The sequence below is a fragment of the Tetrao urogallus genome, assembly GCF_951394365.1.
Source record: "Tetrao urogallus genome assembly, chromosome: 13".
Taxonomy (NCBI): domain Eukaryota; kingdom Metazoa; phylum Chordata; class Aves; order Galliformes; family Phasianidae; genus Tetrao; species Tetrao urogallus.
In genome coordinates this window covers 17,580,693-17,604,507 of record NC_136826.1, presented here as the reverse complement: position 1 = coordinate 17,604,507, position 23,815 = coordinate 17,580,693, and the positions used below count along the sequence as shown (strand labels likewise).

At 60.0% G+C, this 23,815-nt stretch overlaps 1 protein-coding gene across 1 annotated transcript; it reads right to left on the bottom strand.

Moving 5' to 3' along the window:
• Positions 1–1,071: 1,071 nt before the first annotated feature.
• BCORL1 (BCL6 corepressor like 1) lies at positions 1,072–14,177 on the bottom strand (the record flags this gene model as incomplete). Its single annotated transcript, XM_079541969.1, has 13 exons — positions 1,072–1,348; positions 2,126–2,279; positions 4,125–4,202; positions 5,128–5,273; positions 5,742–5,908; positions 6,000–6,206; positions 6,318–6,547; positions 7,652–8,074; positions 8,233–8,313; positions 8,519–8,684; positions 8,984–11,557; positions 11,833–11,923; positions 14,092–14,177. The coding sequence occupies 13 exons, from the start codon at positions 14,175–14,177 to the stop codon at positions 1,072–1,074; spliced, it is 4,680 nt and encodes a 1,559-aa protein (XP_079398095.1).
• Between the last annotated feature and the right edge of the window lie 9,638 nt (positions 14,178–23,815).

Below are 23,815 nucleotides of genomic sequence, written 5' to 3'. Positions count from 1 at the left end.
GTACACCTGCCCTGGCTGGGAAGAAACACAACACAAAACAAAAAAATGAACCCAAAAAAAGAAACCAAACACCCAGTGCTCCCACTGCTGAGCAGAGGAGAGACAGGAAAAAAAAAAACCCGAACCAAAAAAAACAGATTGTCCCATCCTCAGAGTCCTGTTAGCACCTGTACAATAAAACTGTACCATCTACCGGGAGCGCAGCAGCCCTGCCCTGTGCCTTGCTCTCTCCGGTAGAACTGCTCCCAACGACACAGGAGGGGCAAAGGCTGAGCAGACACCGTGCAGGGCAAGAGGGGAGAGACCCCAGGGGGGGGCTGAGCTGCTGGAAGTGTGGGCTGCCTCTGTGACAGCTGTTGGGGGCAGGGAGCAGCAGTGTGACCGAAACGCAGGATGGAGCCTGGTGGGGATGGAGCAGAGCGGGCGAGAGTGCCTGCAGCAGAAGCCAGCTCCAATGCTAAGAGATGGGACCGTTCCCAGGCTCTCAGCCGAGGTGCCAAAGCCACAGACCCCAGTTCTGCAGCTCGGGGTGGTGCTCCAGGGGAGCGCAGGCCCTGGGGAGTGCTGCAGAGGGGCCAGAGGAAGCCCTCGTCCCATAGCCCGGAGCTCACATAATCACAGTGATACAGACTGCAAAAACAAAAGGAAACGTAACAAATTAAATACTAATTAAATAAATACTATGGAAGACATCGGGGGTGGGGGTGGAGGGCAGACAGAGAGGTGCAGTTCCACGGGGTCGGGCGGGGAGGGGCGATGGCACCCATTGCCCCACGCTGCAGAAGAGCTTGAGCCGATCGCTGCTCCACGCCGCCCCACAGAGGGCCCACCTCCCTCTGCTGCTGCTGGATGGGGCTGCCAGAGCCGCGACCGCCGCCGCTCAGCACAAAGAAACCCCAGGAAGTCCTTGGAGGCAGCGTCCTCTCCCCCCAGCCAGCACCGAGGCACCGCCGGGAGGAGGAGATCAGCTGGCCGAAGCCTCAGGTCCTTGCTGCTGGCTCGAAGAGGGCTGCTTCCCATTGGTCCTTATTATTGCCTCATGATGCAGGGAGCGATCTGCCCCCCCCCCCGTCAGCTGCTCCACGCCTCGTATTCCACCGCGGAGCCCAGCAGCTGCAGCAGCTCGGGCTCATAGTGCACCAGCTCCACTGTCTCTGCAGCACCCTGCGTCGGCTCGGGGCTCTCCTGCACCTCGTCCTGGGCCAGCACCTGGCTGAGGGCCACCTGGCGTTGGAACTCAGCCCTGGGCAACGTGGCAATCTCAAAGTGTGGGAAGCGAGCCTGGAAGATGCGGGAGGACAGCTTCAGCCGCTTCAGCACGTCGGAGAAGAGGAACCAGTTGCAGGGCCTGCGAGGACAGCAAGGTCACGCATTAGGGAATGCGCCAGCAGCATTCCCAGCCAGCAGGAGCCGCAGCAGGGCTTTTAGCTGCCAGTGAATCCCAGGCTGGGGCTCCTCAAAGCACATCTACACCACAGGAGAGCCAACCTAAGGCAGGCCCCCAGCACCGCAGCCACTGCAGGGCTGCACGCAGTGGTTCATCTCAGCCCAGCACTCCCTTCCTGCCCACGGCCAAATAAATCCCACTACGAATTCTTTCCCAAGCTGACTGCCTCAGGGACGGATCTCTGAGAATCAAATCACACCTTGGTGTCTTCCACTTGCTTCACTGACACAGGGCTTAACAAGAGTGGTTTCTATCCTCAACATTTTTCTAAAGGTAAGTATGCTGTGCTTCATTATGGGGTGGTATAAGACACAGAGAGCCACAAAAAGCGCCCCGTCAGCAGCTATTTTCTGCTATGAGGAAAGCTGCCCTACAGCCATGACTCTGTGCCTCTACCTTCAGAATAAGGATGATGGTGTTTTTCTCCCCTGGGAAAGTGGTTTGAAACGTACAGGGCAAAATGTGACCACGTGAAACACTGTCCTGCCTGTCTCCTTGGCCAGCAGTCACTTTGGGCTCTCAAGAGTTCCTCAAGCATGCATGCTTTTTCAATACAAGAACATTTCATATGAACTCCAACCTGGAGGGCAATCTCCAGGCTCATGAGCACCTCCCACCCTACCCCTCCAGTGCAGCATTAATGGCACTCCAACGCTCTCCATTCCAGAAGACACCCACCCCCGAGAGACGGACACTTGAAGGTTGTAGCTGGGCAGCAGTGGCTTGTCTGAGAACTCAAACATGAAGTTGTCAGGTTCCTGTTCCTCTTCCTCCTGGTCTGAACTCCCCGGAGGGTTGAGCAGAAGATCGCATCCAATGCTGTCTTTTCCCTCTGCAACAAGAAAAAACAGATGTTGGTGCTGCTCACACTTTCACTCCATCACCCCGCAGGGAGCAGCTCTGCCCAACCAGACCGGCTGCCCCTACAGCCCCACAACATTGCAACGAATCCAATCGCTGAGCCCCAGCATCCTGCTGCTCTCCTTCCAGCAGCCCCTCATCTCTGAGAAACACAGAGAGCCGCCTGAAAACTGCCCTTGGTGAGCAGACAGGGTAGGAAGAACATCTTACACCGAGAGCAGGATGGCACCGATCCCAGTGTGAGACAAAGCGCCGCCTGCCTGCAGAATGAGACGCTTCCACTCCTGTGCAGCCTGGGAGAAGCTGCACCACTCGAGAAGAATGGAGGAGGTGCTCTGTCTGCACAGATCCCATAAAGGAAGGCACTGCTCTCTCCTTGCTGATCACCCAGCTCCCAACTCTCAACAACTGCCAGCAGGTTATCGAGGTGCGTGCCAGGAACTGTGTCTAAATATGGGCTGCCAGGCTGCGCTGCCCAACTGCACAGCAGACCTGAACACAAATGCAACAGAACAACAAGAAGCGTGACTGCTGAGCATCACCCCATAGATTTCTGGCTTGTAGAAACCCTGGGCTTGTTTTTGTCCTGCCGAGTTAATGTGCCTCCAAAAACTTCCAGAATATAATAGAGATGAGATCCCATAGAGAAAAGCAGACAAAATGTGCTGAGAAGCAAACACAGCATTTGTGCAGAATTGAATAAAAATAAAAAACTCAACACCACGATGCACAGAAGGATGGAGAAAAAAAAAATCTTAAGGTGTGCTGCCCAGGAAACATCCTTGCACTGCACCAAGCAAGAATGTTAACAGGGAGACAACAGCAGGTGGCAGGAGGCGTGCGTTCAAACAGGCTGCTTAAATCTTCAAGAGTTACTGCAGAAAGGGGCAGAAGTAGGGGATGAGAATGTTGGTCTCAGATCACTGCTGGGCAAAGCTGAAATACCACGGCTGAATAAAGAAACAACACAAACATTTCTTGAGCAACCCAGGAAAAAGAACTGAATGCGTTCCACGTGGAGTAAACGTGGCCCAACATCTCAGCCCTGTCTGTTAGCCATGTGAGAGCTACTCACAAACAAGGCCATTGCATCCACTGTAAGGCAGAGATAATCAGGCCCAGCAATGCTAGTCCCAAATGCAGAAGAAACCCTGGAGTGGCACTTTGTTTCTAGAGCTGCACGAGCACAAAGGGCATCAGGCACTTTGTTCTATGAGCACAAAGGGCATCAGGCTGATGAGCCTCCCATACCCAGACCTCACAGATCTCACACTCTCATTTCTCTCATTATCTTTTGGCCCCACATTAGATGCTCAGACCTAAGGGAAACTGTGGGCAGCTTTCCTGCTTCGAAGAACAGAAATGGATTGAGCAGTGGCCTAGAGTTTCTCCTCCGCCCTCAGTGACATGTAATGGGAAGGGACACTTGGAAGAACTGAAAGCCCCTTTAGATACTGGAAGGCTGCAATAAGAGCTCCCCAGAGCCTTCTCTTCTCCAAGCTGAAGGAGCCCAACTGTTCCAACAACCTGTCCTCATAGGATAGCTGCCCCAGGCCTCTGATCACACAGTCCTGAAGTTGTGTCCCCCTCAAAGCACATGGGACAACAGTCCAGAAAGATCCACAGATGCATCTTACCAAAGAAAGAGTCCCTTCCAGGAGCAGTGGGAACCCTCAGTGTGTAGCACTGTGGCAAGGTATCTAAGATGTGACTTGGAAGGGAAGCTGACAGAACTGAGGGGATGATGCGTTACATCTCACAGACCTGCTTCTCCCTGCTCTGCTGCTGCAAATGAAATCAGGTTGGCTGAACTCACCGAGTACAGAGCTGCTGTAGAAGTCCCACGCTGTTCGAGGATCCCCGTCAGTGCGCCCCTGGAGATCCGAAAGGTAATCTAAAGAGGAAGAATTGAGAGGGTTAATGCTTCTCTACCAGCCACACCACAGTCCTGGCACACACATCCATTGATCCTCAGTAAGCCACGCCATCTCTGCTGCTCCTTTTCTCTGCTGTAACGTCAGGCATCACGGCAGAATCTGAACCACAACCCGCTTGCAAGAAGGGTACCCTCACTCAGGAGAAGGCAGCACAGCCCTGACCTGAGAACATGAAGTAGAAGCCAATGGGGAAAAGCAACTGATAGCACTGTCTGGGTTGGAAAGCAAGATTCTTAGGGTCTTCTTACACTCAAGATTGCATCCACAACCGGTGCATACACAGTTAAGCCTGGAGGAGCCCTGACAGCTATGTGGCCAACAAGACTTTCCAGAAACAGGAGATTTTCTGTCTCCTATCTACCTGGGAACCACCATCTCCTCTAATTGTCTTTGCCTCACTGTTACAAAGAAGCCAGGACACTCCTCTCATTTCTACTTAAACAGTACAGAAAGTGGGCATGCTTCATCCTCAGCCAGTCATCAGAGTTGGCCCTCCCCAGAGGCAGAGCCATTTTAGAGCGGCTGGCAGCACTGTGTGGCAACAAAAGTTTCTCTTTCGGGGTTATGCAGTAGGACCAGAAAGTGATGCTGCTGAACAGCATCTCCAACCCTCCTGCTGACTTCAGGCACGTGACCAGAGCACTGCCTGTACATTAGAGAACAAAAATACTTGAATCTTAATTGGGAAGTGTGATGCTAGTCTGGAGACATTGGGTGGTAAAAAATAAAAAAAAAAAACAACCAACCACACACACAGGACGGAGCTAAAAATCATTCAGTCATTGGCTGCTCAGCACTTTTAAACCCTCTGACACCCAGATCTGTGGTCCTGTGTGCTGCCACACAGGAAGGATGGAAACGCAGCCACCCCCAGGCACCCACCACAGAGGAAGCGCTTCATCACGTCGCTGGTGGCAAGCTTCACAGCTGTCTGCCCGGAGTAAGTGGCCAGAGTGGGGTCAGCACCATAGGAGAGGAGAAGCCACATGGTTTCCAGGTTGTCATTGGCTACCGCGTCATGGACAGGCCTGTAAGGACAGGAGTGTTAGCAGAGAGTGGAAGAGAGGGATAGCAAAGAACCTGATCTGGGATAAGACAGATCTAGTGATGACCACCAGCTCTTCCCAAAAAGTAATGCTATAATGGGATGATAATAGCAGGGTGGCAAAGTCTTTGGCTGAAGCAAATGAGAACAAGCCCAAATGCAGCAGCCACAGATGCAGAAACGAAGGAAAAGAGCTGCTTACATTTGGAAGGCCTCAGATAGGCAGGGATCTCCAGCAAGAGATGCCCTCACCTCCACCACCAACCCTTAAATGAGGGCTGGGCAGGGGTGGATCCTGGCTCCATCCCTTCCATCACTCAGTGCATTGCATGCACCTGAGCTCCCCTAGGCTGGCCCTGCCTTCCTGCCAGGTGCTCCATCACTGCTTCAGGCCCTCAATTAGCACTTCCACTACACAAGCCCTGCTCGCTGCCCCGTGTTCCTGGCTTGCCTCGTGCCATCCTGCGCGCTGCAGTTCACGTTGGCGCCGTGCTCCAGCAGGATGTGCAGGATGTCGATCCAGCCTCGCGCACAGGCCTCGTGCAGAGCCGTGTAGCCAGCGTTGTCACGATGGTTCACATCACTGTTCTTTTTCTGCAGGCAATAGAGCACCACGTCCTACAGAAACAAGAGCATTGGAGCCTTGGTCACACACAGCCCAAAGCAAGGCAGCACAGGACGCGAGGCGGGCGGCAGCACCGAGGCTCACCTTGTAGCCCAGGCGAGCTGCTCGCTGCAGGAGGGTCTCCCCTGCATTTTTGTTCACTATCAGCCGCCGTGCCTCAGGAGGAATGTGCTGGGCTGCAGGCAACTCAGGGGAGCTCCCTGGGCTGACACGATGGGATTTACAAAGAGGCCACGAGTCCTGGGGCTTCTTCGGAGAGTGCGTTTTGGGCTGGCTCCAGCGTCCTTTCACCTGGAAAACAAAGCAGTACAACCTTGGCACACGTCGACCTGGCTTGCTGACATGATGGGAGTCACTCTCGTTTCTCCCCACCCACGTTCCCCTTGTCGATCCAAGCCGTACCTTCCCCTCATCACAGATCCCTGCCAGGTGTTTGGTTTTACATTTGCGTTTTCCTGATGGTTTCTCCAGCTCTTCCTGGACAGGAGAGCTGTCTGAGTGCTCCAAGAAGAAGCCGTTCCGAAAGTCTGGGCGTCCTTGGGATTTGCGGGGGGATGGGGAATGCCTGCTCCTCAGCCTCAGCTCTGTGCTTTTACCCTGCGCTGACTCCTTCTGCTTTCGGTACCTAAAATCTGCAGGAGAAATGGGAATGAGGAAATTCTGTAGGTAAAGGACACCTTTGCCACCAGTCAAACCAAACCTCAGCTCTCTGCTGGCTGCACACCCAGAAACACAGACCCATGGTAGAGAGTCACCAGCAATGAATATGGAAATTTTCTCCATCGTGGGCACATGAAATACAACAGCATGGTCTGGAAAGATCAAGCCTACCAAGCTCTGGGATTTGCACATGACTCACGAGGGTTTCTCATTAGCTCTAACAGTCAAGGAATCCAGCCTGCTTCCCAGTGGCCTGGTAACTGCATGCTGCCACACAGTGCATCCCCTCCTATCTCCAGGGCCAAGTGGGACTCATGTGGGATCCCCTCTGGACAGACAGGACATCCAGGCACCCGTGAACAGTCACTGCCCTGCTGCCTACAAAAGCAGACCCTGCCTCACCTTCTCATGTCTCCCCCTTAACTGCAGTAGCACTTTAAAGTTTCAGTTTGACTTGCAGGCAGGTGGGAAGCACCAGGACACCTCGGGGGAAATCCAAGCCTTTCTTGCTTTCATTACACAGAGCTGCAGAACCCAACACACCACACAAGGACACGCACTCTGCTTCACTGAAATAGCAACACCCCATAGCAAGGACACTATGGGCTGGTGAGGAGATGGTTGAAAGGACACGACTGAAGCTTGCAAAAAAAAACAACAAAAAACACCCACAAAAGGGTGCAGCAGCTGAATAGAGGAACCTCGTTCACTCCATCCTGTCAAGACTTAAGGGCACTGGATGAAATGAGTAAGAGAGCAGTTAAAAAACACACGGAAGGAAGAAGCGCTCTGCACAGCAAGGGGGGGAAGTTCAGGGCTTTGCTGCCACCCAGAGGTGGTGGAGGCAGTTGCCATCAGCGGGACCAGAAAGGATTGACTGAAACTCACGGCCGCGAGGCCCATAAACGAACTGCAGAAAGCCTGGCTGATCTATGGAGCATCCCAGAGCGTGCACATCAACATCACTGTCCCTACTGCAGTGACAAAACCCCATCATGCTTTAGAGGGAATAAAAGTGAAAGCCTTGGGCCAAGACCTGGTACCAGAAATCCCTTCCCAGCCCATAACTGTCATACCTGCTTTGGATTTTCGCCTCCGGTGAGGGAAGCCCACCCGTTCTTCCTCCCTTTCGGTCAGATATTCCCCAGTCTGGTATCTCCGGCTTTTCTGTCGTCTCCTTTTCTTTCTTTTGACGTGGCTGTCATCCTCCTCCTCCTCGTTGGGCTCCCACAGCTGCCTGGGTGCGTCCACTCTCCAGGGCAGCTCCCGGCTCCTCCTCGCGTGACAGCTGCTCCTCTCGGACACAGACCTGTCCCTGGCCCTGTGGCTGTGATAACGCGATGCCTGGTGGGATTTCCGCAGCTTGCGACGTTTCAAGGATATCTCTTCCTCCTCTTCCTCCTCCTCTTCTTCCTCATCCTCCTCCAGCAAAGGTAAAATATCCTGACCGCTCACATCACACTCTCCCATCGCGCTAGCAGAAGAGCCGGCAACGCTTCCTGCACAAAAGTGGAAACAAATGTCAAGAAAGGCAAAAGGCCACCTACAGGAAAATCCCCGCCAGGCAGGACAGAAGACGGGCACGGAGCCACACGAAGAGGGAGTGAAGCACCCAGTTGTGCTGGCAGGACGATCCCAGAGCTTGGCACCAACTCACCCGACTGGCTGCGCGTCCGACTGCTCAGCACCACCGGGATGAAGTCCCGGAAGTTGTTCTTGGGCTTCTTCTCAAGGTAACCTGTGGGGAAAAGCACCCTTTGAGAAATACGTCACACATCTCTGCTCACACGTCTGCTGCCCTGGAAAGCTCTGCTAGGATCCTGGTTTGCAGTGGGAAGCCACCAGCTCCAGAGGCCGTTCAGCTTCAGGACAACAACGGCTCGGCCCCGCAGCACTAGCATAACCCAAACCCCATGAGAACACATTGCCTTTGACAGCAGTACCTTCCTCGTGGCTGTCCCCACGGTGCTCGGGAGAAGGGAACTCTGTCTTCGTCGGCCTCCTGCGCTTACGCTTTACCCTGAGGCTGTTGTGATCACTCACTGATCCCAGGCCACTTCGGCCCTCTCGCTTGCTGAGCTCGTGCAGGTTGTCGTGGTGTTTCCGCCACTGTGGATGGAGGACACAGACTGAAGCTTGAGTTATGACTAACAGTGCTGGAGGAGCAAAGAAGGGACAAAAGACCACCCCCCACTCATAATGCTGGTGTCCTCCAGCATTTTTTACACCCCGGATCCATTTTGTTCTGTTCCATACAGATCCAGATGTTTCATCCACTGCAAGACAACGCCAAAGCATGGGTAGAAAGCCCCGTGCTCTCAGCTGTCCTCGCCCAGCAGAGCTCCCGCCTCACCCCCAGCCTCACAGCCATGACCCCCCAAGCCCCAGCTCCAGCCAACCTCACTCACCTTCCGGCCATGCACACTCTGGCTCCCTGATTTGCTCAGGGGCTCCTCGCCATCCTGCGCTTTGCACTTCAGTCTCTTTTGCGCCTGCCTGGCATCGCCGTCGTGCTGCCGCTTGGACTTGCAGCGTGTGCCACTCTCTTGCTTGACCTGGCCTGCAGCCGTGAGCTTGGCCTCTGCCAAAGCCTGGGGAGCAGCCCCAGCTCTCAAGCAAGTCACCGAAGGCAACGACACATCGCTCTCCACGCGCTCCTTCTTCACCCTGCATAGATCCACCTGATGCGTGCACTGGAGGGGCTCTGCAGCTGGAGGCTGCTGGGAGCCTTCACAGCCTGCCTCCTTGTGCTGATTCTCTACGGGTGCTGCAGGCACCTCTGGAACCACCCGCAGGGCCTGCTGCCCGACCACGGGCACGTCATGCGACAGGTATGCAGCTAACACTTGGTTTTTAGGCTTTGCATCCGTCTGCTTGAGGCTGCAGCTCCCCTGGGGAGCCTCAGCCTGCACAACGCCCTCCTTACTGGAGTCGGCCTCTGGTTCCTCATGCTCTTGACTCTTCGAAGGGTTGTCCAGCTTCCCCTTTCCTCCTTTTGCATCCAAAGTGCTGGTTTGAGGAGATGGGCCTGTGTTCAAAGGGATGGCACTGTCCTGCTCCTCGCCGGGTTTGGGCAGGGGTCGGCAGCTCTTGTTGCTCTTGGATGCAGCTTCGCACTCCGCAGGTGGGAGCCTGGGCAGCCCCTCGGGCAGGCTCTGGGCCGCCGCGCTGGGCTCTGTGGGCTGCACACTCAGGAACGTGGGGAGCTCACCTGTGCCAGCGGGCTTGCAGGAGCTGTTGGGGTTCGGGGGCAGCTGCCCCGTGGTGGAGATGCCGATCGAAAGCAGAGGGGTCTGATGATAAGGAGACCAACCGAGAGGCAAAAGCTGAGGATTGGAAGGCTTGCCATTCACAGGACATCGTGGGTACACGCTCCCCTGGACAGGATTCCAGGTGGAGATGTCCTTGGATTGACACAAAGGAGCTCCCGGAGCAGCTCTGCCATGAAGCAGTCTCTTGGCAGGATCCTGCTGTCTCTCTGCGCCCGCCTGGCTGGCTTTCTTCCCGCAGGGAGCCCCAGCGCTTCGGGGCTCTCCCTGATCGATGATGGAAATCGGCTCCTGCTTGGGAAGGTGGTGGGGGTCCCTGCTGAAGCTCACGCAGGGGTCCTTGCTGAGCAGCAGCGAGGCGGGCACGGGGTTGGCAACGCCGACGTAGGTGCCTGGAATGGTGCTGATGAGGGTGGTGTTCTTCACCCAGGAGCCCTGCTCTCTGTTCCGCAGGAACTCGGGGAAGATGACGAAGGGCGCGGTGGTGCTGAGACACGAGGTGACGCTGCTGCCCGCGCTCTGGGCCGCGCGCTGGGACTTGGACAGGACCGTGGTGAGAAGTGCTTTGCCGCTGGTGTGCACAGGGGTGAGGATGGGCATCGGAGGGGTTTTGCGTTGGCTGGGTGGAGGCAGCTTCTGGCGATTGGACTTGGAGGAGAGATCGAGAGGCATCTCGCTGCACTCCGGAGAGGAGACCATCTCACGCTCCAGCTGCGGAGGGGACTTCAGAGGTGAAAGCGAAGTCGCCGCCCCCGGTGCGTGCGGCTCGGGAGCTGCCGCTGCTCTGGCTTGTGTGCCAGTGCCAGAAGAGGGAGCAGCGCTTCCACACGGTGCTGCCGGCAGAGGCTGGCTGGACGACGGGGCAGGGCCAGCTGTGGACGAGGGAGCGCCATCGGCAGCGGTCTGGGCACCGCTTCCACCTGAGGGCGAAGAGCAGCTAAGCTGATTCACCTCCACCGACACCACTTTGGCATCTGAAGCCAAGGGTCTGGTGACAGAGAAGGTGTAGGGGTAGGAACGCAGCTCCGGGGAAGCAATGATGCCTGGCACACAACGCTCAGGTAGGTAGGAAGGCAGGACGGGAAGGGTGAGCGTGGAGGAGACCCCCAAAGTGCTTGGAAGCGTGGCTACGGTGAGCGGCTGCCCGCAGCTGGGCGGTGGGATGTACACCAGCGACTGGTTCGGGCTCAGGACCGTCCCAGGCTGAAAGGACAGGGGCACTTTGTGCATAGCAGGGGCCTGAGACGTGGGAAAGCACACTCGACTCAAAGTAAAAGTTGCAGGGGTGGAGGCTGAGGTGCTGCAGCTGGAGGCGACCACGGATAACGTCCCTTCTGCCAGCACTGCTGGCCCTTGTGCTCCGGTGCTTGGGACGGTTTTCTCCTTCCCAGCAGGCTCATTCTCTGGAGCCACAGAGCAGGTGGAAGGAACGTCAGCCTGCTTGTCGCTGGGAGGATCTGCAGGCATCCCCGCAACATCAGCACTGCTGCTCTCCTGCTCAGCAGCTTGGGGGACTGCAGGCTCCTGCCCTCTGCCATCCCCCTGGCTTGCCAGAGGGCCCTGAACATCGTCCTTCACAGTCTTTCCCACACACTCTGGGCTTGGGTTAGGATCAGGTGGCTGCTCTTCCAGTTTGGGTCCAATCTTTTCCTCCACCTTGCCACTTGCATCCTGGGCACTGCTGCCACCACTGCTGACTGCTGTGAGCTCCACCTGCAACAGGAAGGGAGAAAACAATCCTGAAAAGCTGTGGAAGCAGCTCCTAGCAAAGCAGACAGGACCTACTCTCCAGCCCTGACCTGAGGAGGCAGAGGCCAGCAGATGCTCCTTCTAACCTGGAGAGCTGCTTGCCCCTTGTGCACATTGCTGCATCCCTCTCAAGAGGAGAGGAGGTCTGCAGGACCCATGAGGGCAGGTGTTCTTGCCTGACCTGTTCCATCAGAGAAAGGCCTTCCCAGAGGACCCGGATGGGCACAAATGGAGCTCACCTTGGAAAGGCTGCTGCTGACGCAAAACTCTTGAGATCCCAAATGCTGGGAGCTGCTGGTTTTAGACTCCTCATCAGAAAGTGGGGCTCTCCTAAAGGGGGAATAAGACATAGTGTTACAAAACCCCAGGATGCTAACCTTCCCTGTCCTCACACGGGACAGCAGAGCAGCTGACGAGCAGAAGCATGGTCCAGACAGCCACGAGCTCGCTGCACCTTGCACCTCCCACAACAGCAATGGGTGCTGACCACTGCAGGATTGTAAGGGCGAGCAGCACTGCTGTCCATCACTGTCCTCTCCCTCCCAGAGGGCTCCATTCACCTGCTCCTGTCCCTTCCATCTCCCCTTCTGTTCTGCCACACACTTCCAGCCCTGTCCTCAGAGATCCTGTCCTGTTCCTCTGCCTCCCCGCCACATTCCTGCTGTCCCAGCCCAGCAGCTGTGTCTGTGAGCTGCACAGCCACCCATCCTGCTGGCCAGAACGTATGAACCTTTGCATGACACCTCGTGAATGCACAGTGTGAACTCAGATCAAGGATCCACAGAGATGGGATGCACCAAGCACACGGCTGTCCTTATGATCCAACAGAGGAGCAGGCAGCGCTCACACGCTCTCTATTTACGTATTTACAGCAACTTCCAGCCTTGTTCTGACCGAGCCCCATTACAGACAAGCGCTGCTGTCAGGATCAAAGAACTCGATTTCAGGTTTTGCTGATGACAGAACTGCAGGGGCTGGAAGGGATCTCAAGAGCCCCAACACTGCTTCTTTTTCTGCCCTCCTGCCACACACTTCCACAACAACCAGACGATGCTGCCAGCCCCATCCCCGGGCCCCACATCTCAGTGCGGGCACCAGGAGCGGCTCTGGGCAGCCTCACACGGGTGGACGGACAGCGGGACGGACAGCGGGACGGGGCCGGGCTGAAGGCCTGGCCGTCGCCCCATCCCAAAGCCTCGTGGACCCGCCCAGCCTCCCCACACGCAGCCCGGACATTTCCGTCCCCTCGCCTTCCCCGTTCGGCCGGGCCACCGAAGGTTCCGGCGGGTCGTTATTAACAACGGGACGGGGCAGATCGCGTTTCCGCAGCGCTCCGCAGATGACAGCCGAGCCTGGCGCTCCGCGGGCCGAGGCGGACCGGGCCCGGCCCAGCGCGGCGCCGAGGCCGAGCTCCACCCCGGCGGGCGGCGGGAGCGGCGGCAGGGGGCGCCCGAGGGCAGGCGGCGAGCGGAGCCGGGCAGCGGGCGGCCGCCCCGCCCGGTCCGGGGCCCCGCAGGCCCAGGCCTCGAGCCGGCGGGGCGGGCCGCGGCCACGAGCCTCGCCGCCGGGCCGCGCCGGGTGTCCCGCGGCCCCGAAGGCGCCGCCGCCGCGCTGCCTCCGTCCCCGCCGCGTGCCCGGGAACGGCCGGGCAGCTTGGGGCCGGCTCGGAGGCGGCGGCGCCCCGGCCGTTCCGCCCTCCCCGAGGCCGAGGGCTGGGACAAAGCGCCGCCCGCCGCGACGCTGCGGGGCGTTCGTTAGGCGCGGGGGCAGCTCGGAGCGGTTTAGGGAAGGCAGCGCCATCCGCCAGCTCTTATCTGAGGGCTGCACGGCGGGGCTGAGGCACGGAGATGATCGCCGTCTGCTTTTCTGCCCCGCGAGAGAGCCTCAAGTCTCCCCTGTCCCGCCGCCCTGCCCGCCTGCTGGAGGCTTTGCTGCCAAAAGTCTCCGCTCCGGCAGCAAGAGAGCGCTGCGCGCACTGCCTGCAAGCACCAAAACCCGCCTGCCTCCAGCAGTGCACAGCTCTGAGGAAGCTGCCGACCCGACCCGTGGTTGTGAGAACGAGACGCCAAGGCGGCGGAAATGAGAGGCGATGGCGAGCCGTGGGACAGGCCAGGAACCGGCCTCGATCAATTCTGCCTCCCGGCCACTAATCCTCCCTAATCTCCTATTTGGTTGGTGGCATGTCACAACTCTCCCATCTAATCGTGCGCTCTGCACTCACCCTCCTGGGTCACTGAAAGCTCTTCTTAGCAGCTTGGCTCGCGGTGGCTCCTCTCCTCTCCTGACACTTAACAGCACAAGTGACGATGCCAACAGTGTGTGCACAGTGCACCCATGTAGGCGCACACAGTTGGTGAGCACTCTGCAGAGCAACGGTCCTCAACCCCAGCCTGAGTCACTGCTAAAATCAGCCACTCCAGCACCATTTCCATTCCTGCAGCCTCTCCCCATCCCTTCCTGCCCCTCCTGGGCCCAACCGAGCCTCCCACGCACCTCACCTCTCCTCGTTGAGGCCACACATGCGAATCCGCTCTGTGCTGGTCCAGTTGTGCACCCCGCTATAGAGAGGTGCCGTAGAGATCATGACAGCTGCTCGTCACCAACCCGGGTCCTGCTGGGGCTCGAGGGGCCACTCTGCCTGCAGGGAGAAAAAAAAATAAAAAGCATAAAACAGAGAATTGGTGACCCTTGTAGGACGGTGGCATCCACATTTATCCTCAGCTCCATCGCCAGGAAGAGCGAGCACGACGCCTGAGATGCTCCACGTCTGTCTGGAGGAGGACTGGAGGGAATAAACAGCGCCTCGGGATAGGATCTGCCCGTCCTCACACTAACCAACTTGATTGCCAAAGCCTCAGGCTACCTCGAGAGCTTCACACAGCCATTGGTGAAGCCGTGCTGCCCAGAGCTGGGGGTGCCCCGTTCCCGAGGTGCCCGAGGCCATGGGTGGGTCCTGGGCTGGAGGAGGCACCCAGCCCACGGTACAGGGGTTGGGACCGGGTGGGCATTGAGGTCCCTTCCAGCCCAGCCGTTCTGTGATCCTATGATCATCACACGCACATACATCACTTTTACAAGACCCCCCTGCTTTTCTCCCCACCCCAGAGGTCTCCAGCGCAGGGCAACGAGCCCGGACAGAGCTGCAGCCAAGCGGACGGCTGTTAGAACGCTGACCCCTCCCCGAGGCTTCGCATTACGTTGATAAAGCAGGACGTGCCGGGCTCAGCGGGGAAAACCTCAAACGGGGAAGAAGCCGGGGGGGGGGGATGCGGGAGGAGGGGGCGGAGGATTGCCAAGTGTGCCACCGACGTGTCATCCAGCGGGCGTCCCCTCAGCGCGCTGCGGAGGGGATGATGGTGTTCGGCGGTGTTACGGGTAGAAAACAGGAGGAAATCCAGAGACTTGCGAGCATCCGAGACGCACCGTCGGCGGGGTGGAGCTTTCGGGGGAGGATGTTACAGCCAATCGTGCGGCGCTGGGTGCTCGAGCATTAAGGCAGCTTTGCTGCTGGAGTCGTGTCAGGGAAAACGCGAGGAAGGAGGGAGGAGAGGATCCCCTGCGCTAAGCGGAGGGCGAGGTGGAAGCGAGGAGGGAGGACGGACCGCGAAGGGCAGAGATGCTGTCCAAGAGGTTCTCGATACAAAGGCATTCTGGACACACGAAGGGAAAGCTGGCAGGGGCACCGGGCGTCCTCGGTGCAGCGGTGAGAGCAGGGAGAGGCTAAAAGCAGCACGTCACCCCCAGCCTCGCTCGGCTGTCTTTGCCCTACCAAACTCCCGGGGACACGAGCTCTGGATGAGACCAGAAGCAGGATGCACGATGCTGAGATGAGTGCAGGGATGTACAGGCCGGGCTGAATGTGCCCTCTGAGCACAGCTGCTGCCAGATATCCCCTCCTCAGCCCGTGTGCCAACATCCAGAAACAGAACAGCAGGGCCATAGGAGAAACGGGGACAGGGCATTTTGCTTGCAAAAAAAAAAAAAAGAAAGTGACAGACAAATCCACACATATGAACACAGATCTGAGCAAAGCCGTGGAAACTGGGAGTCAGGATAAGAGGGGAACGTCCAGCCAAGGGCACAAGGCGCAGAGGGAGAAGGGCTGTGTGGTGGAAGGGGAGCAGGGCAGGTTCTGAGGCAGAGAGCAGGGTCATACCCAAAGAGAATGAGAGGTGGCTTGGAGCAGGAAGGGGAGGAGTCTTGCGATGCTTGGAGTGAAATGCAACATAAAGGAAATAGGGGAACAAACAATCTGTGGGGATTTCACCATCTTAGGCTAAACTGAAAGAAGGGCAGGAGGACGGTTCTGCCCCCGAGCACGGCGGTGGGGCTGATGGTTTGGGAGAGATGGAAAGGGAGCCACTGTGTGAGTGGGAAGGGGGCTGTGCAACGCGGGACAGGAGTTCAGAGGAGAGCTGGAGCATCAAAACAAGCACAGAGCGTGGTCTGAGAATAGGTCTGGTGAGGGAAAAGCAGGGACAAGGCGGTGTGGGGAGCGGGGAGGGATGGCACGTTTGGAGTGCTCGAGTAAGAGCTGGCGGACAGAGCAGGACGGCCACCAGAGGAGAGGCAGGAGAACAAGCACAGCCCCTGCTTCGTGAATTCTTGGCCTCTACCCTCTATGGACGACACGGGACACGTGCCAAAGACAGGCATTCCACAGGGAGCCAGAAGGAACAGAAGAGAGAAAAAAAAAAATATATCATGTTTTCAACTCGAGGAAAAGGAATTCAACATGGAGAGAACGACAGACGTGCTCTCCAACGCAAACGGGAGCGACCAGCGAAAGAGGAGCATCCTTCAGAGCACAGACAAGGGAAGATGTCTGAGAAACACGGGTAGGAGCAGCTGCAGTGTGCAATGGGCAGAGCAGGGCCAGGCACCCAAGGAGACCTTGAGTGAAGTCAACACAACCTCTCATCTGCACCAGCTCAGCTCAAAACGACTTTAAACGGCTGTAATTAAACTGGCAGAACCCCTGGAGAACGCAACTAAGGCATGCTTTCGTGTACCCTCGTAGCAGAGGGAACTACTGAAGCCCTTCTGTCCCCTCACTCCTTCCATTGGCAATGCAGGGTGAGCCCAACCCGGGAGCACATCTGTGTTTCAAACCAGTGCTGTGGGTTTCTTCCCTGCCTGCAAGGGTTTTAGCCCACAGCAGCTCCCAGATCGGGTTCACCAGGAGGGAGAGAGGGCGCAGCCTGGCACAGAATCCGTTTAATCCAGCACCTCTGCCAACAGAAGCGTATATGAAACCACAGCTTTATTTTGATGTAGCTAAATAGGTGCCCAGCCAATTCTAATTAACTCCAAAGAAAACGAGTTTAGAATGAAAGAAGACCATCAACATCCCATTCTGCTCGGAGAGAAGCTTGTTGCATGATACCAAAGCTCCTTCACATCTCCAAACAAAACATGCTCTGGAATTGCTGGTGAGAAAGGGGCTGAACACTGCTTCCAACAGCAAACCCTGCAAGAGATGCTCAATGGAACTAACACGGATGGATTACACTCACCAAGAGCAAAGGGGCTCTTTATTCCCTATGCCAAACCCCCTCACTGCCCTGCAGCTGGACAGGACACCACAGTGCAAACCAGTCTCCAGATCAGCACAGCAGAAGATGTCTCTGCTGCAGGAGAAGCACACCCTGCTCAAGTCAGCACCTTGCTCACTGTGCCTGGCAGTCCCTTTGGATTCAGCCAAGACACAACTCTCTCCTCTGCAACACAGCCTGGAAACAACTTCCTTGAGATGAAGTTCTTTGGGAACAGATCCTTTCTAATAATCACCTATACAGAAATCCCCCTCCAGTGCCAGGACAACTGCAGCTGCAGCACAGGCCGAGCTGGTGGATGGTGGATGGGCTGCTCCCAGCTTCACCCATCGGCTCCCTGCAGCTGAGCCGAGCCTCCTGCACTGCCAGCAGCCCTGCTCCTCATCCTCTGCGATCCTGATTCGAGCTGCTTGGGCTGAGGTTTCCTAACACAGCTTGTGCCCCCCGCATGGCACTTCCCACCCTGGCATTAGCACAGCAGAGGTGTGTGACAGCCACAGAGCACATGTGGCACCGCTGGCTCTGAGCACTCTGCGCTGCAGTGCCCGGTGCACCCATGCAGGAGGGAACGGAGCGGCTGCGTTTCCCCACTCCTCGTGCCAGCCTCTCCTTAACACTGTGAATGCATTCAGCTTTAGGCCAGTGGCAGCTTCACCCCCCAACAAGCTCCATCCTAAAATGGCTCAGATTTTGAGCCGCTCACCTTCCCTCTCCCTAACCCTACCACTGCAGCACAAGCTACGCGCCCACCGATCACCACCACCCTGCCTCAGCCAGGGAGGAGCCGATGGACACCAACACACCTCAGCGGCCCCCAAAACCCCCCCTGCAGGGCTGCCCCAAACCCAATCTCTGGGCAGGGCTGAGAGCTGCACAGCACCATCGAGCAAAGCCCCGGTGAGCCGCGATGCGCAGCGCTGACAGCAGCGGGGCTGTGAATTGCAGAGAGCTCCCCTGGATGAGCAGCAGCAGCCCCACAAAGCCCCACAGAGCCCCACAGAGCCCCGTGCTGAGCTCTGGGTTGCGGCAGTGCGAAGTTGGTGCGACGCAGACAAAGGGATGCAGCCAGATGGGGGCCGAGCACGGTGAAACGCCGCATAACTGGGACAGCGGCACGGAGGGAGGGAAGGGAAGAGGGAAAAGGGAAAAGGGAAGGAGCTTTTCCCTTCTGAGCACGCTGCACGAGTCCGGCACATCCCTCTGCAGCACGAAAGCAGGAGGACGCGGCTGCTGGTACCGTGAGCGCTGCGCAGCACGGCTGGCCAGGGGGCACTGTGGGCAGCCGGCGGGATGCACTTTGACCCTGGAAACACACCCAGGGAGACACCTTTGGAACACGATCCAGGAGAGGAGCAAAACGCAGAATGCCACTTTTTCCCACCCCGATGACTCAAAAACGTAAAGCAGACCTGGATGTGGGGAACCCGGGAGGGACTCCCTGCCTGCACTGCATTCACCACGAACTGCTGCCATCGATGAGAGCCAAAGCAGTGGAGCTGCCCCTCGGCGGGGCAGGGACGGGCCGGGAGGAAGCGATGTGCATCCACGGGGACGGCCTCGCTCACTCCTGAGAGTTTGTTCACTTTGGCAATCTTCGTTGCCATTAGTAACAGGGGCGAGAAATCATATTTGTTTTTAGATGCGGTTGTCGGGCGTCCATTTGAGGTGCAGAGGTCTGGAGCCAAGGCTGCCCCTGGCGCCCCAGAGAGGATTCAGCCCTAAGCAGCAGCTCAGAAAAAAAACCCTTTCAAGAGAACTGCGCGCAAAAAGAATTTAAAAAGAAAAACCAGTCGTGATGGTCCTCTCCCAGGACCTACATGGGGCACCAACGGGAAAAAATAGGCGAGAAAAGCAACGAATTGTAGCAGGACTGAGCAGCTGCAGCAGTGTGGCACCATTGGCCAGCAGGGATCGGCCCCAGCCCGGCTCAGTGGGTACAAAGTACCGAGTGCAGCCCCGACCCCGCCGGGTTTGGGATCCCCCGGGCTGCGTGGAGCCCCGGAGCGCTGCGGTGCTGAGCCAGGCTTTGCTCAACGCATTTACTTAAGCTGCTTTAAAGACACAGCAGCACCGCGAGTAATTATAGATACTCGGCGTGATGAATTGGGAGGGAAAAGGGAAAAAAAAAAAAAAGAAAGAGAGAGAGAGGAAAATAAAGAAAATCCATCCTCGTGTGGAATAAAATAAAGTTTGCTGCACGTCGGCTACTGCAAAATACAGCTGCTGGACAACAGCGAGCATCGCGCTGTCCCCGCGGCAGGAGCGGGTTTTTAAAGGGACGGGGAGAGAAAACGGCACGGAGGGGCTCGGGAATATCTGCAAAGAGACGTTAAAAGGCCCGCGTCGCGCACGGCACGGCGAGCAGCCCGGCCCTGCAGCACGGAGCCGCGGCCTCGCGGAGAGCCGACGGCTGACAGCGGTGCGGGACGCGGGGACGGCGGTGCCCCCGCAGCACCGACGGAGAACGGCGCTCCTCGGGAGCGGATGCTCGGAGAGAGCATAAACGGTGCCCTTCCCCGAGGGCTGCGCTCGGGCGAGGAGGCGGGGAGAGCCCTGCGAGCGGCGGTCGGGATGCAGGCTGCGGACACGGCGCCGGAGCTCCGCTCTGCCCGCCCGGCAGGAAGCGCCGCTCCGGTCCCGCCGCCGCCGCCGCCGCCGCCGCCGCGCACCTCGGGCACGGCCCCTCCCGCCCGGAGCCGCGGGGCCGCAGCGGGGGCAGCGCCGAAGCTCGGCCCCCACCCGCCCCACCCCGCACCGCCCCGCCGTTGGGGGGGGTCCGCCCGGGCACCCCTCGGCGCAGGCCCCGCCGCCGCTCAACAGTTGTTCCCCGAGGCCGCTCCCCGGGGCAGGGGCAGCCCCGGACGTGGGGCGCCGTCCCCGAGGAGGGCCCTTCCGCCACCGAGCGGGGCCGCGCCGCCACCGGGACTTTCCTCCGCGGCCACGCCGCCAAACTCCGCGCGGAGCGATCGCCGTCCCACCGCCACCGCCGCACCGCACCGCACCGCGAGAGCCGCGCCCCGCCCCGTTTGGCCCCGGGACCCCCCGGCAGCGGCAGGTGCCGCCGGTGTTCGGTGTGTCGGCGCCGGATCCTCCGCGCGGGGTCGGGCAGCGGCACGCGGCGCCGTCGCGGGGCACACGGAGCGGAGCGGCACCGCCGCTGTCACCGCGCGCCGCCCCCGCCCGCCGCCGTCCCGCAGCGGGACGCTGCCAACCGCCCCCCCCCCCCAACACCCCCTCGGCACCCCCCCTCGCCCGCCGTCCCGGGACCGGTTTCCATGGAGACCCCCGTCCGAGGGCCGCGCGGGGCCGTCCGCTCGCCGCCGTCCGCCCGCCCCCGGCGGTGGGTGCGGGGCGAACGGGCCCGGGGTTACCCGTGCGAGCGGGGCCGGGCGTCCGGCGCGGGGCGGCGGGGCTGGAGAAGGGGGGGGGGGGCGGCGGTTGGGGGGCCGGGCGCGCACCTGTTTCCTTCGACGAGGCGGGCGACGGAGCGGGGAGAGCGGCGGGGCGAGGCGGGCCCCTGCCCGGAGGAGGCGGCGGGTCGGACCGCGGCGCGGCGAGCGGCGGTTCGGCGGCGGCGGAGACACTGGCAGCGGCAGCCGGAGTGTGAGGGCGAGAGCGAGCCGCCGCCGCCGCGGGGGATGACGGGAGCCGTAGTCCGCCCGCCGCGCCCCGCCGCCCGCCGCGCCGCCCCGCGGACTGCAGCTCCCGGCGTGCCCCGCGCCCGCCCTGCCCGCGATGGGGGGGGCGCTGTGCGGAGCCGGCCGAGTCCGGAGAGAGGGAACGGGCGGCGGGGAGGGAGCGAGGGAGGGAGGGAGGAGGGGGCTCCGCGCCCGGCACGGCCCGCGGCGGGAGGAGGGAGGGAGGAAGGAGGGACGCGGATAAGGGGTGGGGGGGGCGGCGGGGGTTGCTCCCCGCCTGGGAGGGGCCGCTCCGCACCCACGAGCGGGTGGAGGCGCGGCGCGGGGGGGAGCGCACGCACGGCGCGCACCGCACACCCGCACCGCGCCGGGGCACCGGAGCCCGCACCCGCAGGGGGAGGGAGCGGAGAGTGGGGGGAGGGAAGAGGAGGAGGAGGAGGAGGAGGAGGAGGAGCGGGCGGAGGCCGGGAGCTGCACGGCGGGCAGCGCTGGACGGGCACCGCGCGGCGGAGAGCGAGCGCGGAACCCGCACCGCACCGCGCACCTCCGCTGCCCGCAGCCCCGCGGCGGAACGGGCGTGGAGTGTCCGAGCGGCCCCGCCCCGCCCCGCCCCGCCGGGCCGACGTGGGCTCGGGCAGCGCGGCCCCGGGGCGGCGGCGGACATGGCGCTCGGGTGTCGCCCCCCACCACACCCGGGGTTCGCCCCGCGGAGGTCCCCGCCGCCCCCCGGCCCCGCGCAGCGCCGTGCGGGGGAACGGCGGAAAGGACGGCGGCGCCGGGGCGGTGCGGAGCGCCTCGCGGTGTACGGGGACCGAGAGAGGAGGAGGGCGGCCGAGGCCTCGGGGCTGCGCTCTGCCGCTCGGGAGGGCACTGAGCTCGGGAAGGCCCGGAGGGAGGGAACCGCTCCCGCGGAGTGGGACGATGCGGGTTCTGCCCCGCACCGCACCTCCCCACCGCCTCCGGGCTGCGCGCGGCCCCGTGCGCTGCGGCCGCACGGAGCCGGGACTCCAGGTTCGGAGGCCGGAGCTGCCCCCGAGCTCCCGAGGCGCTGCCCTATTTGCGTAGCAGTGCCGTTAATGCCTCCCGGTTTGCGGTGCCCCGTCCCGCAGCGCTCGGGGTGAGGGGTGCAGACTCCAGCACAGCTCTGCTCCAGCTGCTGTCACTTGGAAATGGCCCACGCTTCGACATCTCCGGGCTGGGACAATCCACACCCGGGAGCTCTGAAAGGTGCTGCTAAAAAAATTCTGCGGCTCTTCCGCAAAAAAAAAAAAAAAAAAAAAAAAAACAACAACAACAAAAAAAAACCACTCGTAAAAAACAGACGCTCCTTAAAAATGGGGAAATCTGAGGAATACGAAGCATCCCCCATGGGATTGAGGTGCTAAAAACTCTACGGGGCATCCTCCATTGGGTGAAACATGAGATCCTGACAGTTCCACGGGACAGCTTCCCCCGGCCCCACCGCGAGCCCCGCTCCCCTCCCGCAGCCCCCCGCAGCCCCCCGCTGCTCTGTGCTCCCTGTGCTGTGCACGGGGTTCATCCCACCCCACGTGTCCCCACTGCACAGCACGGCCCGAGGTGGAGCCGTGGCGGCTGGAGCGGCGCTGGGGCTCTGTGCTCGGGGGGCCATTGCTGCGGGGGCTGCTGGGCTTTCTCTGGGGCAGTTCCTACAGCTTCAAAGAGTGAGGCTGCATCCACAGCCGGGCAGTCGGCTCAGCTCGGTTTTATTGGCGTGCGACAGCAATAAAAGGTGTCAGCTCCCACCGCAGACCCCGCCGTGCCGTTTTCCATCCCAGCTACAGCTACAGAATTATGACTTCTCCCACTGAAACGGTTGCCGCCGCCTCCTCCTCCTCCCTGCACCCCAACCCCTTCATGGCTCAGTGCTGGGAAGGGTGATCCCTGCTCCCAGCTGTGGGCTGTGCTGCTTTGTGCCATCCACGACTACTGCAGGGAGCTCAGAGCAGGGCTCGTCCCTGCCGTGTCCTGCAGGAGGTTCATTGCAGGAGGCCGAGGTGACAGTCACTGCACTGCCATATCCATCCTTCTTCCTTGGCCTTAGAAGACACTGCAAAGCAATAGAGGTTTGGGACGCCTGGGACGTGGCACAGCTCTGAGCCTCTCCCTGCTGCAGCTCAGCTGTCTGCTGTCCCATCCCCAGGTCTGGCTTCAAGAGGCACCGAGCGCTCCTAATTGTGATCGCAGACAAAGAGAGCCGGCCTTTGAAGGCTGCACACGCGGCGTCTGGCAGCACGTGCCTGCAGATCTGCCACGCTGCCGGCAGCCCCGGGGACACGGGAAGCTGGGGATAGGAGCACCGCTGGTACCCGGCTGTGGGATTTGCCCCGGGCTCTGGGAGCAGCTCCCAGCCCAGTGCCGTGCCCAGAGGCTGACGGCACCCAGCGATGAGCTCCGTGTCGGCCACCATTCACAGTGCTGGCAGCGTGTGGCTGCACGCAGCTTTGTGTCCAGCCTTTGTCTTCAGGGGACATTCGGCCCCATGGGAGATTTTGGGACCAGCCATGCGTCGGTATCACACTGCTATCCCAGGACTGTCACCCTCATCCCTGCTGGCGAGCATCTCTGTGGATGCAGAGCCCTGAGAGGTACAAGTGGCAGCTGGGGTGCGCTTACTGGGGGGATGCAGGGGCTTTCCCCTAACTGCTCAGCTGCCTGGGGACACACGGGGACAAGGGGACATGGGGACACAGGGACACTCGGGGTGCGGGGACAGTTGGGTATCTGTCACCTCCAGGACACCCAGCAAGTGACGCTGTGGCGCAACCCAAGTGACCCGAGCAGCAGTGACAAGTCTGGTGGCCAGCAGCCCGCATCCCCCCGCCTGCTACCGACCTCCATGAGGAAGCACATTGCCACCACAGGAGCCACACGGGTGGCAGCCACCTGTCCTCAGGGGGATCGGCACCACTGCAGGCACCAGGGTCCCGGCTCCGGCATCGCAGCGGCAATCTCTCGCGCAGGTTGTGCCGTGCTGGATACGGCATCTCCATGGAAACCCTCCCGCTCAG